Source organism: Cornus florida, unplaced genomic scaffold (assembly GCF_030987335.1).
Source record: "Cornus florida cultivar Cherokee Brave unplaced genomic scaffold, ASM3098733v1 CherokeeBrave_3.0.0_Hap2_Chr11, whole genome shotgun sequence".
In the NCBI taxonomy this organism is placed as follows: domain Eukaryota; kingdom Viridiplantae; phylum Streptophyta; class Magnoliopsida; order Cornales; family Cornaceae; genus Cornus; species Cornus florida.
The window spans coordinates 102,603,009-102,623,077 of NW_026775581.1; the positions used below are offsets into that span (position 1 = coordinate 102,603,009).

Sequence of the window (20,069 nt, forward strand, 5' to 3'; positions counted from 1 at the left end):
CTACACTCTTGAACGTAGTACACACTGTCCTTGTATCATTTGTAAACTAAGCTAATGGATCACCTCGTATAGGGAATGTTCCTGGAAGGATGCACAATGCTCTTCACTTCTACAATTTATTCATAATATTTGAATATGCAACTCCTTATTGTAATACTCATTTTGTACTTGATTCACTATTCCAACATTTTGGGAAACGTTGCTTTTAATTCTATATATTTTAAAGAGCAACGATAGAAATTACTGACACCTAACTAGTCGGATGTCTCACGGGAGTCTGTGATGGGTTTCCACAACTCTTGTGAGACACCAGACAGCCGAATATCATTGTTTTCAAATTTTTCTTTCATATTTTGATTTATATAGATTGTATGTGCGTACTTAGTCATCTTGAACATGTCATGTCTATCATTTTGTCGCCTATTAGTGTTTCTAACAGTTAAACTAAACCTTAATATGAAGATAATACACATGTACTCCGTATGTACAAACGTATTTTATGTATGCATTTATGAATAGTGCTTGCTTAATTTAAGAGTTGAACACACCAAATCTGTGGAGATTAAGGTTGTCTGTGGACCATCCAAAAGATGACAAAAGGAATGTATAAAGAATGCGTGAGTTCCGGACACCAAATCTCAGTATGAAGATGGTATAAAAGTTTTCCTAACAATCTTACGAATTTCAAAGTTCTGAAGTCCATACTCAAGTTATATACATACATATGCATAACATTGGCTTTACTACTACTACTAGTAAGAACATGTAATAATATAGAATTTATCAAGGGGAGGAGGGTCAGTGGTGTGTATTGGTCATATTATATATATATATAAAGAAACTTTATGAAAGAGAATACATGGGATTATGAGCCAATTAAATTTAAATAAAGTAAACCTGCCTCCTAATTTATAAAATAAGCTGGCCGACATCCTGTTCCCATTGCCCTTCTTTGCCTTGTCTTGCCTAAACAACGCTCCACATCTCATGCCTCTTTCTAAACTACAAGCACTCAAATACATAAAAAGAAAAGACAATCATCCCTTATATTCAACATTACCATACTCATACACATATATCTATGTGTATTTACACACATATATAAATCCATGCCCACGTTCACAGCCCATATTATATGCATAAAAATCCAACCCCCACGTTCACCCCCATCCATTCTTAGAGAAAAACAATGCAGAGCTACACCTTTCCATGCAAATCCCTCAATTTTTGAACCTGACCATGTTCACCCCCCCTTCCCTTCAACCCTTTCTTGGTATAAATTCATGACTTTCACAACCCAAAACCCCTCAGCGTCTAGTCTAGCTCCATCTTGTGAGCTTTTTTTTTCTTTTCCCATATTAATTATATTTTCAATCTAAATATCAATTCTATATCAGTCATATATGGCTGAGCTGAAGCAACACTACCGCAAGAGTGGCACTTCAAAGAGAGAGGCTCATGGCTTCTCAAGGAAATGTGCTTCCTTGGTGAAGGAGCAACGAGCCCGGATTTACATCCTTCGCCGTTGCGCCACCATGCTTCTCTGCTGGTATATTCAAGGAGATGACTAGCCTTAATTCACTTCAATTATTACTCCAATTAACTTTGCTCCCAAAGTTGTTATTATTATTTTTTTTTTGACATATCTTGCAACCAAATCTTGGTTAGACTCTTCTTGGTTCCTAACATGGTGTTTTTGAGAATAACACTCTCCTTTTCCTTCTGTTGGGTTTTATCCACTTAGCCCAACATGGTTTGGTTCTATCAGCTGCATTGTGGCCTTCTTGTCACTCTCTTCATGTGTTTTTTTCTCCTAGCTTTTTGACCTAATTGGTGCCAACCCATTTGGTTTTTGGGCACATGAGAGAGGTTTATGGCCGCAATTTTCATGCTTTTTGAAGAACCAGGCATCATGTATCAACACCGATGAAGTTGATCAGGGGAGGCCTCGGCATCTTCAACGCTGCTCGGAAGCCGTTTGACCGAGTATGATTCGACATATGTGGTGTCCAAAAGAAGTTACTAGCACTTATATGCCTTGATGACATATTAACTTGTATAAGATTGCTATATGTATATTTCTGTCATTGTAAAATTTTCCCCTTTATTATTATCATGATGGAAATGTTCTCATCCAGTAAATAATAATCCACTATGAGATAATAAGGAATGAAGGGGAACAGTCCACTAGATTAAGTGTACGAGTGACATATTTTATTATAAAACTAGTGCAACTAAAATCCTTTTTTAACATAGATTTCAGATACTCCTGGCACTTTTATCATTTGGAAATTCTATACAAATCATCCTCTCAAATTAATTTTAAGGATTTAATCTAGATTTAGCTATACTTAAATAATTAAACTTAAATCCTTCAATCCAAAAGGAGCCCTTTTCATGGACCTTGAAGCAATCTCTACCCTATATTCTCTAACATTTCCTTGGTATATCTACATTGCAAGTAGAGGTGCCCTAGAGAAGATTCAGATCTCTTTGGAAGAATCTCAGAGACCCATCAACGCACAAAATAGATTCCTGTTCAAAAGAGTACATACAAGCCAAAGCAAATCCCAACAAAAAGAAATTATTTAAGAACATAAACCTAATTGAAATAAAAATTCAACATCAAACTATAAGTCAACAACTAAGAAAGAAACCAATTAACACTTGAGGCTTCAGCTCAAGCGTATCACCTCATCTTTTGATATGGGAGGTTGCAGGTTGAAGTTTCCATGGTGCAAGAGTAAGGTTTGAGCCCACTTACCTAACGATACAATAAAAAATAAAATAAGACTGTAATTGTAAGAAAACGAAATATTGAGTGATTGTTCATACAACATTTGGTGCTGCAAATTCATTTCTAAAATCGGATCAGGTCAAACATAAGATTTTAGATGGAATTACATTATACATGCAAACTGTCCATTGCAGACCTACATAAAATACATATACAACAGAATCCATGGGGACAGCCAGAGTACGTGGCAGATATCTTAGATCCTATGTTTGGACAAATCCTATCTTCAAAAACTTGGATGAACAACAACAAACAGAATACAGCTTTTGGGACTAGAAAAAGAAACCTATTAAAATGACAAAATTTCAGCTTGGAGAACTTACAGACAACGGACACATCAACTCGAGTTTGTCAACATCTTGAGCTTGATCCCATCTGATCATTGCTCAAGGAAAATTTATTTGTTGTTGGGTAATAGTTACAAATACAGAAATATCGCACGATGATCAGACTGCAACAACAGGCTTACATGCTTAATTTCAAACCGGCACTGAACTTCTAGTCTGTTATCCCATCCGTCCTATTCAGCAGGTAGCAATTGAAGTGGGAATCAAGTTGGTAATGTTCGAATATGACATCATTTGTCATTCCAATCCTTGAACAGCAACATCACATAGAGAGGAACGTTCACTGCAGCAATGACTGTAACCAATCGAAACATACGAACCAATCTCCGGATCACTATTTTAGTCTTTGATTTGTTTGATCTAGTTGGCAACTTTGCCATAGGATCCATTCCCATGTGTTCACTAACATCTGCATGCGTTGAGCCATCCATCTCCAGCGAAATATGTTTTTTAGCTACTGATCGCATCTCAGCATTGCCCCTGAAACCAGGGGAAAGAAGATCGCATAACTTATCAGTACTGAATCTTTTGGTGCTGTAATTCCTACTAATGTATAATCACACAAGGATAGAAGCAGCAATAAATAAAATATTGCGATAATTACAGGAATTTTAAATACATGAAACAAAATTAATTCGGAAAATTAGTAAAGGCGGTCGTGGACATTTATGTTGACTATTCTGAGTGTCAACAAATTGAGGTGGTTGCACTAAGAGGTCTCCTCTCTAGAAGCCCAGCACTCAAAATCTCTCTCTTTCACCTCTCCATCTTGTCTCCAAGCTCCAAATTGAGTTACAAAAATTGTTTCATCCCAATCTTCTCACCTCAGTCAATCAGTTACCTCTCTCCTTTTTCTTTTTCTTTGTTCTTCTTTTACCCACTTAGTTTTGTCTCCAGCAGGTGCATCCATTTAATCAATCAATGTTCAAAACCAAAGATATATTCTAGCCACCCAAATGGCCCAACCAAAATATTTCTTCTATAGTCGGTGAATCGTGAGAGTGAACCTTATACAAGCAGATTGCTGGAATTGTTCCAATATTAGGATCTAAGGATATAAAGATGCAAGCGAACTGTATAGCATTACATCACAATATAAGTATGTATACGGACATAAAGAAGTTTATGAATTGATAGGTATGCTTGCCGATGCTTGCACCTACTATGCTGAGAACAGAAATAGATGAACGACTACTTGTCCTAACACATCAATGTGTCTCATTGAGTGTGACATTCAAATCCTATATGAGTGCCGATGGCACCTACTTATTTTTCCTAACACATCTCATTGAGTGTGACTTTCAAATACTATCTTTACATGGGAACAGTTGTTTATCACGGATCAGTCAAGGAAGTGCAAGCAGAAAGTAGAGAACTGAACACAGGTCCAGCCCCAAAAGTAGGCCTAAACAACTGAAACGCACCTTTTTACAGAACCCTTCTCACTTGAACTTGTAGTGGGGGCCCTCGAGGCTTTCTTGATAAGGTGCATTGATCCTTCTGCATCCCAAATCATCTCATAGTCATGGTTCTCATCTTCATTTTTCTCTTTTACTCCACCTCCAGAAATGTGGCAATTAATTAGACTTCTTATATGCCCCACAAGACCACCAAAACGATGTGAAATGTCAATTCCGTTTGTTGGCCAAAGGAGCAGAACAAGAAGAGTCAGAAGAAACAGAAAAAGGTACCTGACATTGTCAGCAGATGGAGTTCAGAATAATAGCCAACAAGAAATTATATTTTCACGACCTCCCATTATTCATCAACATGATAAATTACCATATGTAGATGAATGTTTGCACTGGAAGAAAGCACAGATGAGTAGATATTGCATCCTCTAGACTGGATGCATTTGGAAATGAATGGTTACTTGCAGATAACAGCATGAAAGAAGGATACAAATTCCCCTGCTGCCAGCTTATGGTCCCTACAGTATGCTGCACAATATCATCAATCAAATATCACACAAACAGAAAAGTAATCCAAAATTATCAGGTGCTTACCTCTCTTACAGGGCCGTACTTAGACATGTGAGTAACTGTACACTGATCATGATCATGACCAGACAGGACAAGTACCTGCAGAAACCACAAAATAATGCATGTAAAAGTAAAGTTCCCTTGATCATTTTATTATTGTATTTTTTTTTTTTTTTTTTTTTCAATAGTAATTTTCTGTTTTTACTTATGCATCAAAGAGGGAAGAAGGAAACATACAGGTCTGATCAAATCCAGCAAGTCGTTTGTTTTTCCCTCAGAGATATAATTTTGGAACCTATACGAGTGGATCAATTGTCAAAATGCACCCTCAATAATCAATAGCGTAAGCATACAAACTAATGTAATCCCAATGAGAAGGAGATAAGAAGTTTACAATATTTGATCACGAACAGCACGAACCCTCTGAATAGAATAAACAAATATTAGTAAGTACAACTACTGACAGATGATTCACCACCCCCCACCCCCCTCCCCCACCAACTAGAGTGAGAAAACTACAAAAGAAAATCATACCTGATTAACAATTGGGGAATAACGATTTGGACCACAAAAAGTGTCATCGGGCCGAAATAGTGGGATATGAGTCAATAAAACTCTTGGGGTTGAATTAATATCTAGACGAACACAAAGGACATTACTGAGTTATTATCATGTTGTATGAGCAAACTCAACAATGTATGAAGTTGTATCTCATACCCTTGGAAACATTTTTGACAAAATTCCAGGTTGCAGAAGTCAGGCTATCTTGTGAAGGCCCTGTAAATAAGATATATCTCGCCATCAAAGTCTTTAAAATAACCCCCGGCCAGAAGAATTCATTGGTTTTCAGAACCCAAAAAAACAACCCTATATGCATTTGTAAGCAGAATGAAACACTTGAAATCCCATGCAAATGCAAGGTACTCCAGAAGTAAAGAGGAGAATACTCCCACTAGATGACTTGCAAGAGGTCAATCTAAGACGATGATTATCAATATGAGATTATTATGAGAAGTACAGTTTGATAACTAAGGATTTTACCTTAATTACTAGAAATTAGCAAGAAGACTTTAGTCATTCCACTCCTGGCTATCAAAAGTTAAGTTCTTGAATATATGAGAAATGAAAGTAGAATTAGAATGACGGGGAAAGTTTGAGAGAAAAGATGTAAAATGAATTAGTGGTGCATAGTCAATATGTTTATTTCATTTGACAATTGCAATCACAAATATCTAGTGTGTCTGTAGACATCTCAGGGATATTATTGATCAGTTGGCTCTGTCAAATAGTAATTGAAGACACAAGTTAGTTACATGGTATGGAGGCATCATTAGAAACTAGAGTGTGTAGGGAAATCCTAAGTTTCCTGATTTGAGACAAGTACAGTAACAAGATAAAAAATAAAAACCCATTTATGCAACAGAAGACAATGCATTCATTTCAAATGATGTTATACACAAGACACTGATTAAATTCCCAAGTTACATCCCATGCCCACTTAAATTTCAATGGAACCACACACAAATTGACCATTCTCAGTGCACAAATGATTCGCATATGGAAGTAGCCACTCCCACGTTTCGAGAGCAAATCTGCAACTTCGGATCGAATCTGCCAGAAATCCGTGGATTCATCACTCTTTGGCATAAATCCAGATAGAGGGCATGTTCATGTGGATCCAGCTGACCTGATGCAGCACATTTTGTGTAATATGAAATTTTAACTACCATAATGCGAGTTTCAAGGATTGAACCTGCTGCAATATGTTAAGGGGTAGAGTAGTACACCACGTCTTTGTTTGTGAATAATATAATACACATATATATAGCATACAAACGCACTAACAACTCTCCCGCTTTAAAAAATATATATATTGTTAAAAGCTCTCATGCTTTTGCTCCTGCTTTTGTTCTCACATCCACTTTATGCGACTTAGAGTACAACCCTTAAGACACTAATTCATTGGAGTTCAAGAACTTTATTTTGAATGGGCATACCCTAGTTTAAGTTGTTATGTGTAATGAATGTGGAATTGTGACCAAGAACAAGATTAGGAAACTCATCACAACACAACAAAATACTAATCACTAAATGAATGTAACAGCTTATTACTACAATCAAGACATGGTAGCCAGACTGAAATGAAAGAATGCCTAAACAGGAAATACAAAAAATAGAATGCGGGCTAAAACTGCTACAAAGGAAAAAAAAATTCCCAAATTAAAAAATGGACCACAATAAAGAAACTAAAAGAAAAAAATGAGCTAGATCAAAGAGATGTGATAAAAGAAGAATCGCATGGTGAATTAAGGGGAAAAATACATATGAAAAGCAAAGGTTATTAATGGCATGAAACCAATTAAAACTGCTATTATCACCAAAGAATTCTAAGCTTGCAATGACAGAATTTTGCAAGTCAATTATGGGAGCTTGCAACTCACCACTTGAGACAAAACAAACCTCAAAGTGGCTTCTCGTGATTTTGCGAAATGAAAAATAACATAATAAGAACCAACCAATACACCAAACAGTTGATTCATCATCAAAGGGTGAGTTGTCCAAAAGAAAGCCCATAAATCTATCAACAAGAAGGAAATCATTAGCAATAATCACAATCCAGAGACTACTGCATGAAACATATTAGGTGGACAGACGCTTTATAAGGGAAAACCTGGATTTTGATTAAATTTGAATTTGTAATCTATGGTAAATGCAACCAAAAAAACAAAAATAAAAATAAATAAATAAATAAAAAGAAGAAGAAGAAGAAGAAGAAGAAGAAGAAGAAGAAGAAGAAGAAGAAGAAGGCCGTGTTGCAAATGTCTCACGTCTTTCAGCTCAGTGGGATCCAGAGAAAAAAAGATCTACCAACCAGTTCTATGCGGCAAGATCAACAAAAAAAATAGGCTCAAGAGAAGAACCAGTTTTCTTCTTCTTATGTATCCCCCTATACATCAAAATATAAACCTTTTTTCAAATCAGAAAGTAACATTTCTATTCTTAAGTAGGCCTGCACCTTTTAGGTTATCCGGAAGGAATAATTCTTAAACCCAAGCCAGCTTCATCCTTCAGTATACATTGGACCAACTGATCGTATGGATCTTAAAGGTGGGTTCGGGGACCATAAGAAATCCCGAATGATCAATGCAATGGATTTGAAGATCTTCTCCGGAAGCCTTATAGCGGATGACAAATAGATGTGAAGGCCTGACCTTTTCCTCGCATGCAAGCACTAAGAAGATGAACTTCAAGTGTAAAGGACTATAAAATGGTTCCCAGAACATGTTATTTTTACCAGTGAGTTAATTGTAACACTGTTAGGGTAATATTTCTTAAACCTAGCCACTTGCTGCCACAATAGGTTCAAAAAGTAAAGAATAGGACTCAAAGAAACAAAATGAATTAACAAAAATTTAAAAATCAGTCCATCAATCTAATCTGACTTAGATAACCTATGGTACCATCAATAAATTTCTGCACATGAAGTATATTAGAACAGGATTTATTTACATGGAATAAAAGGCAGATATGGCTAGTAGGAAGATATAAAGACTTAAACTGTAGACCCCAGATTACAGCCACACCTTCGCAGACAATAAACATTATTCAACAGCTATCAAACTATTGGAGAAAATTCTATATAGTTATGGGGACAAAATAGTAAACAACAGGATAAAAAGTTTATGGTCAAGAGCAACTTTCTTTACCATCCAGAGTTTGGGCATCAATAGCAATGAAATCAACTTTTCCAACTTTAAATTTGTAGTTCCTTGCATGAAATTCTTTTTCATAGCGTCTGGTAACCTATACAAAGGTAAAGCAAAAGACAATAAACTAAGAAGATATCATTGTGGAAGAACAACTGGAAGCAACAAAAAATGCATCAATAATTACTGTGTTGATGGAGATATTCTGTAGAGTACAAATTTAGATGGCCTTTCATGCAGAAAGTGCAGATATCTGCATATAGACTAAATTCTAGAGATCCATGAAAAAGCAAAATAAATTCATTCCGTATATAGTCACAGCTTTACATACTTAGACCCCAAATAACTAGAAAAATTTAACCCAGTGCTCGAAATGAACCAAGCCAAGTTGTGGACATCTTAGGATGGGCTTCATGTGACTTTGCCATGTGCCAAGCTCTGTACGAGCTTAAGACATTGTGTTTGAGCTCAACAAGAGCCTGAGCTCCACGTGGAAATGGCAATGGCTTCCAGAAATTATAATAAGCTAAGCCATGCAATATTGACAAGAGCAGGCAGTTTCAAAGAAGAAAGACATGGAAGGTGTTATTTATTTTTTCCCTGAACTTTAAATAAGAAATACTGCTTGCACACATACCTGAACGTAATAGGCAATGCTCACTGATGCCCTAATCTTGTAGTTTTTCTAGGCATAATATAAAAATGCTAAGAAGATCTGCATACATAGGCTGAACTCTGCTAATTAACTTCCCAAATGAGTTCAAACTTACATTGTAAGTGTGCCAAGCCTGTGCTGCTCATGAACTATTACGTTCATTTGCAGCCCTACTAATCTTACATTTTTTGTACTGTATATAGATACAAAAGTTAAAATAATCCCAATCACAACTCTAGTCATCATCTTAGATGATCTATAGGCCCCATTGCAAAGAAACATGGTTACATAGACAAAGCCCAAGTGCTGAATTTATCTAATGCACTTCAATTGCCTATTTTAACTCTCCTTTCTCTGTTAAAGCTTCTTTCTATTTTGGTTTCACACTTGATTTGGATTCATTGATGTAATAATCTCCTATGTTACGTGGCACTTCTAAAAACATGGCTGTGTCATACACAAACCCAGGGGGTTATGTGGATGGGATGTGCGTCCATCACTTCTAGTTGGACATGTGCCTATCAAGCATATCCGAATATCCAATATTTAAGTTTACTATGTAAATTTACAAAAACCTCTTAGCATTATATCCTTAGTTACATATCTTAAGCTCCAACCCCTCTTTTAAGTCCTCCATCCAGCTAATTTTATTTTCCTTTTCCGCTCAAAGGTAGTTGGCTTCAATTTTTATATTCATGTTCATGGTGATAATTGCAAGTTGGACCTAAGGGCTTTCAAGTGCATCTTGTTAGATTTCTCTCCAATCAAAAGGACATTAATATTATGGTCACCAACAAATAAAATGCTTTTCAGTAGGGATATGACCCTCTGTAGTTTGTTCGCCAATTTATCAATTCAACCTGCACTTTAGGCCAGCTATTAAAGCGAACAATTTCTCTGTCTACAAGGACCTCCTATTCCTACTACAATTACCTCAGAGGTATTCATGATGCTCGTTCTAGTATGGCATAATCAGGAGACGTGCTTGATTAAATAACTCCACCTGTACTTTCAAAGGAAGACAGACACACACTGAGGTACCTCAGCAAGCTGTCAAAGAGATCTACTCCAATTCTGAAAACTTTTCTTCTTCAAGGTGATCTCAATCCACTCTTTTATCTACCCAAGTACAAGCAACACTGATATAATCCCTCTTACATCACAAACCCTTTTAACCCCAAGGGCAAGGTCACTTGGCCCTGGTGCCTCATGAAGCATCAGGTCTGAGGTTCGGCTCCTACTGAGTGCAAACAATTCCTTGGGATTACGCCTCCGCGGCCATACTCCGTGACTTACCCGACCCGGGGTGGGAAGGTGCCCTTCCTGGGTCCTTGGGGATTAGTCGAGGCAAAGACCTGGATACCCCAGGTTACTCCTATGAAAAAAACACTGATATTTGTAATGCTTTAGGGGAAGGAGTAAGATATAAAGTCAATACCATGTCAAATTTTGTATACATGAATCAATCTTTGCTTCATTGTATAATTCAGGGAGTTTGTTTTAGCAAGGAAATAAAGGATATTGATATTCCCAGTTTGTCTTCCAATAGGCTATTAGAAATCTTGGCAACTTCAATGCTTATCTTCTTAGATACCTCTTCCTCACCTACTTCCTTCACCATCCATAAAATGTGAATCAATAGAAGCCGTAATTGTATATTTTTTACAAACCGGTGGAGAGACCCAATCTATTAGTTATCAAACTTTAAATTTATCTTCCGTGACAAAAATTTGATAACCAATCCTCTACATAAGATAAACCAAGTATTTTCTTAAAGATCAAAACTTGTTCTACTAAAAATATTAATGCACTTCGTGCTAGGTTGCTTGAAAATAAGAGATAAAGCACAAAATCGATTTCCAAGCATCCTGATCACAAAAGAGAAGAACAAAAAGACAAAGAAGAGAAGAAGAAAAATAAGTGTGAATATAATACATCAAAGCTCTCCAAACCCAAAAATTATTATCCTCCATAAAGCTCTAGTTTGAGACTTCATACAGGCTTATTCCTTGACTTGAATTTATAAAACGAAACCTAACCTAATACCTGAAGTAGGACTTGGAATCACATATCTAACTGCGAGTACCTCTTAAAACTTGATTCTAGCTACCATGGAAATTTCCACATGAATGTATATTGCAAGTGATTCCAAAAGACACAAATAGCTGAAAAGAATATGCCCTAAAACTAAAAGACCACCTAAGAAACATGTTTCTTACCCTAAAGTCGGGGAACAAATTACTCCTAATAAGGGCACATAATAATGAATTGAAAGAAATGTTAAAAATAAAAAAGATTTTAAAACACACACACACACACCCCCCAAAGAAAAAAAATGCAAAGCAAAAACATAGAAATAAATTCATAAAAAGTTTCTTAAATGTAGGCGGGGGCAAGGAATTTAGAGACAAAACTTTCTCCAATTTATAATTCAATATAAAAATAATGAGTAAACTGTATTGCAGCTTAGATTTTAACTGACATACAATAGACACTGTCAAGACACTTTCACCTTTCAAGAACAGATCATATTCTGTGGAATAGCACATTAACATACCCTTGGCATATGAGACTGAAGAGATCCATAGCCGATATCATGGTTCCCTGGAAGGTAGTATACTGGGATGTTTGCATTCTCAAGCATAGTCAGGTCAAAGATTCGCTTAAAACGGCTCAAAGATTCCTGCCATCTGTTAACCTAAACATATCAAATTCTTCCATGGCAAAAACAACCATAAGAAACTCAACCAAATCATAAATGACTTTTATCACCCAAAACTAGAATATAAGCCAAAGCAGAAAGAAGTTCAGTGTGATGTAATGAATGTGGCAACACAAATTAATATCAGGACCAAAAGGGAAAGGAACAGAAACTAAATATAGCAATTGAAGCAGCATATTTAAATTAAATAATATAATACACATTGATGGAATACAGAAATACAATTGGAGAAAGAAAAAAAGTCAAACATTCCAATTCAGTAAAGCAATCTAATGTTAGATCCGGCCATCTGATATACCTACAAACTTCAGGATGCTTGCCATAACTTCTGTAAAAATATATGCCCAAACTAATAATTGGTTCGATGGCCACTACAAAAAACATAGTTGCAAATAATGTAGTAGGTACTTATTGTACTACAGTCCTGAATAACCAAAAAGGCCTAAATTACCAGGGGGAAAAAAAAACCAAAAAGGCCTAGTTTTCTACAAAATGCCTGCTTCTCAGACTTGAATCTGCATTCTCACACTTCTCAACCTGATCTTTGCCATAATCCATTGCACCAACCAATGACTCCTTAGCCCATAGAACCAAAACATAGATATTAAAAGTTATTTCATACATTTAGAACATAAAATGAATTGCCACCTTCTTTTAACTCTTCCAAGATACTATTAATATCTGAAAATGGTGAAACAGAAAGTTTTCTAGTAGAGTAAACTAATAAAATGCATCTGCTAACCTATTATAAACAGCTAATTTACTTTTTTAGTAGAATTACAGAAGTCCAAGACTTACTCTTCATCAGATAGAACAGGGCCCCCATCAAAATAGTCACCCAAGAACAGTATCACATCAGGTTTGAAAGGCAAAACAGATGCCATGAATGCTCTGCGCATGAACAAATCCGTATAGAATTGTGCAATCTCCAGAGCGAGTGATTTTGGAGCAAGATGAAGAGAGGTTTTATCCATGAGCTGTAAAATAAAAATAAAAAAACAAGTATTATAGTGAGGAGTTCTAAAAGGCAGACCCGGATATAAAAAAAACTAATAGTAGTTTTCTTTCTTTAGAAATAGTTACCTGTGGATCAGTGAGAACAGCGACTTTCACATAATCACTTGGATATTGTACTCCATTAATCTGAATTTGAAAACAAAAGTGTTAGCATATATAAATATTTGCGCATATGATTTCATTCACATATACAAGAAGTGGTGTTTGCACGATATGGGTAGAGCAACCCATGTAGATTATAGAGTAAAATATTCAAGGCGGATAAAGAAGAGGAAAGAGCTAGTCAGTGATGGAAATGTGGGAGGGAGCAAGACTGCAAGAGTGGGAGATGAGAGCAAGAGCATGAGAGCAGTTGAAAATTCTAAAGATTGAGAATATATATATATTTTTATATGTGCGTTGAGTATTCTCTAATCATAAAGTATAGAGTTAAATGAACAAATAAACCAAAAAAAAAAAAAAAAATGAAGGAAAATACAAGAGATGGAGTGGCTCAGCTATACAAAGTAGTTACTTTAGTTGGCCATCCGTTCTCATCTTGCGCTCACCTTTCAAGAGCTGTTTAGACTTAGAAACTTATTTCTCTCACTGGTTAGGCTTAGGTGTATAAAAGTGCACCAAAGGCGTTACAGATGGCAATTAACCATTAAGCGAGGAAAGAATTTGTATATGATCCTCAAATTGATACCTGAATTCACTCTCGGACAAGCTGATACCTAAGTTTAGAGCACATCCATCCATCTAAGTGGATAAATTAGTGCACATAGCGAGAGAGAGTAGAAGAGATATAAGATCCGTGTAGCCAACCCCAAGTAGCTGGGAAAAGGCTTTGTTATTGCAAACATGAGATGTGGGTGACCAAACTGAAAGAGTTGGTAAAATTACATACATGAACATAATATTGCAAACAAAACTATTCAGATAAATGTAAATACAAGGGCAGGTTTTATGTCAGAACTGATAACTACCTCAGGAAGCTTTGCATTCTATTAAAATAAAGATTTTAAAGACATACATACACACATATATAAGTACATATGAGCGCAGTAGTCAGGAAGCTTTGCTTCCTATTAAAATAAAGATCATACAAAAATACATAAACACATATACAAGTACATATGAGTGTTAAGTATCGAAAATTGTTGTAGCTCGTAGCACGACACTAGGTGCTAAAAATAAGGTAGACAGTGGACCTCCAAGGTCTGGTCCCATGTTCAGACTATGTCACAAGGGTAAGAAGACAGATAAGGTTTGCTAGCAGTTTCACCTCCCATGTATTGAAAAGAGGGCACCACAGGTTCTAATTCTTTCCAAACTTTAAACATGCATTATGGCTTATTCAAATGAAAAAATAGAGCATAGTTAAGAATAATAGGGATGCAGATAGTCACTTTCACATGTACAAAGCAGATTTCATGTGTCAAAAGTGCAGACCAGGATGACACAAACCAACTGACATATCTACAAATGAAAAATAAATAAATAATGGGGAGAACTTACTAGAAAATTTCATTTAGAAAGACGGGGGTGAGGGGGAGAAAACTTGATAGAAATTAGGAGAAAAGACTGATTACATTTATTGGACAATTCAATGCTTATTTTCATGTGCGCAATGGACCAATTTATTGACATCAAGGTAATGATGGCAAGCTGTTAATTCTGAAAAGGACCTCTAGTGTGCAGTAGTGATGGCTAGAGAACCAAAGGCCCTGCTTCAGAAATTCCAACCTTGATTGACGATTGTAGATTCTTAAGTATCCACTAGTATAAAAATGGCACGCATAATTAGAAAAACACTAAAGTATAATGGATAGGGTAAATATGACGAGTTATTACTGCTAATGAAAGCTAGGAAATTTATTTTAAGGATGAAAATATAGGATTATTGACAAGTTCATTAAATCGAACAAGCAGGTCACAAAGATCCAATGAAACACAACAAAATAAGATATATGATGACAAAATTCTGAGAAGAGTGTACTGGGATGCAGAAGCACCTACCTGCAAAAAATTAAATAAAGGATAACTTACAAGTACGTTAAATGAACAAGCAGGTCACAAAGATCCAATGAAACACAACAAAATAAGATACAGTAGTGTGAGGATGTTACAAAAATCCTTGGGAAGGATCAGCCAGAACAATTTAATTGTTGAATCATTACACACACATGATGACGAAAATCTGAAAGGTAGTGGAATTGGTGGTTATACACCAGATATCTGAACCAGTAGACAACTCTAAGTACTTGAAGGCAGCTTCTTGTTATCAAATCTAATTAATGGGGTGAGAGATTGCAATTACATTGTAGAAGCCACATAGACCATTAAATCTAATTAGGCAATACACCAGGCAAGAAAAGTTAATAATACCAATAATCATTTAATAAAGCATATTAGGAATCCAAAAATTCAAATGAAACAAATTTGAGCTCATAAGAAGCAGACAATTTGAAAAATGGACCTTCAATTAAAGGCACTATAGTATCTCTGATTAGTGTATCGTCCTCAAATGTCTTGAAGTCGTGATTGTCACTGAAATTTCATTAGTGAGCTAAAGAAAAACCCTTAACGCCACCAAGCACTAAGCATCCCACAATTCAACAAACAAAATGATGGGAAGAATTACGGCGGCAAGAACTTGGTGCACGGAAGAATCAGACTCTCAAATTCTAGGAAACACCACTCAATTAGGAATCTAGGCATTGGTAGCATCCCAGCTCGTGCGAGTTAATAGTTTTCTGTCTCTCCTGGTGTATGCCAATCCTTATTGTCATTTGTGGACAAGGCTTTGGATGCAATATTGCTCATGCCGGTCACATTTCACCAATTATGTTACCTCTGGTGCTATGAAATCAAGAAGGCCATACTTCTGACTCTGCATTTCCTAGCCTTATGTGGCCCAGCATAGATCATTATATTTAATGTTTGCAAAAAGTTGAATTGATAAGAACACACGCAGGTAGAGAGTGGACCATTGCTTTATTCACCGGACCATGATAGTCCATTGAGCTTTGAGCACCTTAGCCATGCTAGATTTTGTGGGACTCGTATGGGTTATTTTGATATATGAGGGCCTTGTTGCAGCAATTCGTTATGGAATAGGATTTGCACGTAAGACTACTAATATCGGTCAGCCCCTGCTCTCATTCATGAACTACAATATCCCCATTTACTTTAGTGGGATAAAAGCTAGAAAAGAGAGTAGAAAACTTCAGAATCCCATTCATTCTTTTATAAGGATGTTCTCAGACTGGTCAATAGGGCATGTTGCTTTTGCTTCTGTTAAAGAGGCACTGTTATAGGCGTACTTGGCAAACAACTAAAAAGCTTCATCCGCTTTTATTGGTTTAGTCCCCACGCATAAGAAGTTCTTGCAACTACTCATGTGCAGCATCCAATGGATACAGATTTACACCATAATTTTTTTTTTTTTTTGCTGATTATTAAATAATTTAAATATTCATGTATCCTATATTAATCACAAGCTTGTGATCGAGGCAAGTTAAATTATATGAATATTCGCATTGCCCATATCAGCCATACACCGTACTGTTCTGGCAAATATCAGCAAGACCGAGTGATCATCGTCTTCTTCCAACATAGAAATTTGTGATATTTGTGGTTGTCAACCGGCACCCAGCAGTATATACAAATGCATCTATCATGCCTTACGGAATCAGTTCATAGTGAAACATCATACCTGTCTTGGAAAAATAGATCATTGGTTTTCGTTATAGGTCTCAACATAATCAGGACTTTTAAGGATATCATGCAACTAAGCAACTTCCTCTATTAATCTAGGACCAGGATAACCCGAACTAGTGCAAAGAAAACCCAATTAAGCACTGAGAAGCAATAATCCCCTTGTCAACCAAACCCTTAAAGTCATCTACCAACACTAAATCCCATTAAATCAACTCTTCAACAAATTCCACATATAAATTTTCTGGGTTTTAGTCTTTAATGTGTACTTCCTAAGCACAGATGATAGAGTGTCGGATAGGAGTTCTGTCATACTCCATTGGTAAATCAAAAGATTATACAAAAGGATACATGAGCATTAATTGTACTAAAATTGATAAGAGTTTTCCATATACTCGTTCTGATAAATCATTGATTTGTCATTATTATAGCACAGATTCTTACTTAATTTTCAACAACAAAACTAGAAAGAGTGCAATTGAGAAAGAACAGCGTGTCAATCTGACTCGAGAAGTCGGTGTTAAGTTTGTGAAAAATCAAATACAACCATAAAAACTAAATTAATGACAATATGGAACTATGGTTAAATAAAAACTTGTTCATCCAGAGAGATAGAGAGAGATTTGAGCTGTTACCTTGGAAGGAGTAGTGGATGATCGGAGGAGATGAGGCCACGAACAAGCCCAGAGAGAGGGTACCCAAAATGACAACATCTCGCCGTAAAGAAGGCTCACCGCCCATACTATGCAAAGAAATGTCGTCAGGTTCCACATCCCCTCTCTCTCTCTCTCCTCTCCTCTCCTCTCCTCTCTGTGCTTGCGCTTTTGCCTCCGACGCAGGCTCTAGATATATACGGAGTATATCTCGGAGTATAAATATATACTGTCCTGTTTTAACTTTTGACTTCGACCTCAGGTTGTTGACCCATTTCTTATTATGGTTAATTACCCAACCGGGTAATACCATATCTAATTTGGGTTGTCTTGTCAAGAGGAGAGGGAAATTATTGTGATTTTAAAAAATCATTACATCTATTTCAACACCTTTGTCTTTAATTTTTCAATTAGATGTAATGTCTTAAAAAAATATACTTTATATCATGTTAAAAAATGTACAATAAAACAATTTGTGCTTGTTCGTTATAATATGCCATTTCCATTCAAATTCCATAATGCAATTAAAAAAGTTGTCAATTAATCTTCCAAATTAGCAACTTAAATTTTTATTTTTATATTTCAAAAAAAAAAAAAAAAAAAAAAAAGACAAACACACAAAATACACCTACAACATACCATCAAAGAAGCTTGAACTCTCAAATTCTCTTTTGCTAAGGAGAGATTTTTTCTTTTTCATTATTTTATTTTAAAATGATAAATTGTTGGGATGAAATTTATTAGGGATGCTCGACATTCTCATGATGATCATGATAGACTAACAAAATTTTCAATATGGATAAAGACCTAGCAACCATCTACCCAAAAAAAAACATTTATGGAATGTAGTATAAAATAGAGGGTAAATTTGTGTCTCTAAACACCTAGATAAATAAAAGCGTGAATTATGATCTAAATTATTGATGAATATATATAAACACGCCTAAATAAGATAGAAGTGTGAATTATGAATTAATCATGTGTCGTGATCGAGATTTGACTTGGGAACTTGTAAAAGCGTGAATGAAGCTCAAGAAAAGGGCTAAACTTGAATCAATATTGCATCAATTTTCTAGCACTATTTGTTATTCCTTTAGGTCAGGAATATTATGTAAATACTGTTTATAAATGAGTTGACACAGGTAATGTGTAGGATGTAAACACTAGACTTTTCATTCAATTCTAGTTGAGAGATTGCTGTTGTATTTTTGACTCGAATTGTGTGACGGCCCTGATTTTCAGGCCAGTGCGTCAGTGATGAACCGAAAGGATAATTCGATAACGGATCCGAAATGCGAAAGCAAAAAAAAAAAAAAAAAAAAAAAAAAAAAAAAAAAAAAAAACAAGTCTCTAAGAAGTCAAAGTGACCTTCCATAAGGTTGTGGAACTCAATGAGAACTGATGCGGAAGCAAAAGATCGAAAATATGACAAATAAGTCCCCAAGAGCAGAACAGTTATTTTACATGAAAATGACGTCCCTACAATGTATATTATTTCCAAGACACATCCATAACTTCCCGTGAAGTCACGGAACTCAAAAGAAAATAGCAGAAGCGAAATTACAAGAAAACTGGACAAAAATAGCCCCAAGGGCAAAATGGTCATTTCTAAAAAAATATAAAATTGGGTGCTACTGAGCACACCACTGGGAAGACAGCAAAAATTTAATCAATTTGGACTCAAGAATCACTTGATTCGGAGTCCGGATGAAAGAGAAAAGTCAAAACAAAGTTTTGACTTCGCCGCGACCGTGAATAGTAACCTGGGCAAAATGTTGAAATTAGTATGCCATTTTGAGGCACTAAACAACGTTTTCTGGAAAAACATGAAAAAGAAACCCCCCTTAAAATAATTTTTCCAAGCTGACCATGTTAAAAGAAAATTTTATTTTCGACATAGAATCCCCAGAATGCCCTTACAACAGACTTTTTCAAATAGTGCTGATATGCACAGGAAATCAGATTTGACACGGTGTTTTCGGGTCCGAGATGACATTTTCTGGAAAAATATTGTAAAGAAACCCCCCCTAAAATCACGTTTTCTATGTGACCATATTAAGACCGGAATTTATTTTTCAAAAAAAATTCCCGAAATGCCCCTAAATCAGTTTACGCCAAGAGGGTTAAAATAAAAAGCTGCTACATGATTTTTTTTTAAATCTGCCAGAACAGAGAGCGAAAACGGGTTAGTAGATGAATTTTTCTGGAAAAACACAAAGAAGAAACCCCCTCAAAATTAAGTTTTCTACCTGACTCGCGAGAAAATTAAAAAAAAACTCACTGTAAAACACCAAAAATGCCCCTCCATGAAATCTGGTCATGAAGGCCAAAAGGCTGCTACAATTGAAAACAGAAAGCTGAACTTCCTGAAGGATTTCCGATACCAAGATGACATTTTCTGGAAAAACACGAAGAAGAAACCCTCCCTAAAATCACATTTTCTAAGCGACCATATTGAAAGAAGAAAATAAAACTGATGTGAAAAGT

The 20,069-nt window shown here is 35.9% G+C and overlaps 1 protein-coding gene across 1 annotated transcript; it reads right to left on the reverse strand.

Annotated features, from left to right (window-relative positions):
• Positions 1–2,857: 2,857 nt before the first annotated feature.
• Positions 2,858–17,769, reverse strand: LOC132287178 (uncharacterized protein C630.12). Its single transcript, XM_059789707.1, has 13 exons — positions 17,565–17,769; positions 13,294–13,353; positions 13,009–13,187; positions 12,046–12,178; positions 8,834–8,930; positions 5,844–5,903; positions 5,661–5,761; positions 5,521–5,549; positions 5,364–5,421; positions 5,151–5,225; positions 4,927–5,084; positions 4,569–4,835; positions 2,858–3,624 (listed from the first exon to the last, which is right to left on the reverse strand). Exons 1-13 carry the CDS (start codon positions 17,700–17,702, stop codon positions 3,375–3,377), a joined length of 1,605 nt encoding a protein of 534 aa, XP_059645690.1. The 5' UTR covers positions 17,703–17,769; the 3' UTR covers positions 2,858–3,374.
• Between the last annotated feature and the right edge of the window lie 2,300 nt (positions 17,770–20,069).

Excerpts from the sequence above, each read along its gene's own strand:
- LOC132287178 (XM_059789707.1), bottom strand. The coding sequence starts at position 17,702 with ATGTGGAACCTGACGACATTTCTTTGCATAGTATGGGCGGTGAGCCTT. Across the intron at positions 5,904-8,833 it reads TGATGCCCAAACTCTGGATG|GGCCTTCACAAGATAGCCTG; the intron begins GTAAAGAAAGTT and ends TCTTATTTACAG. Across the intron at positions 5,762-5,843 it reads TGTCAAAAATGTTTCCAAGG|ATATTAATTCAACCCCAAGA; the intron begins GTATGAGATACA and ends GTGTTCGTCTAG.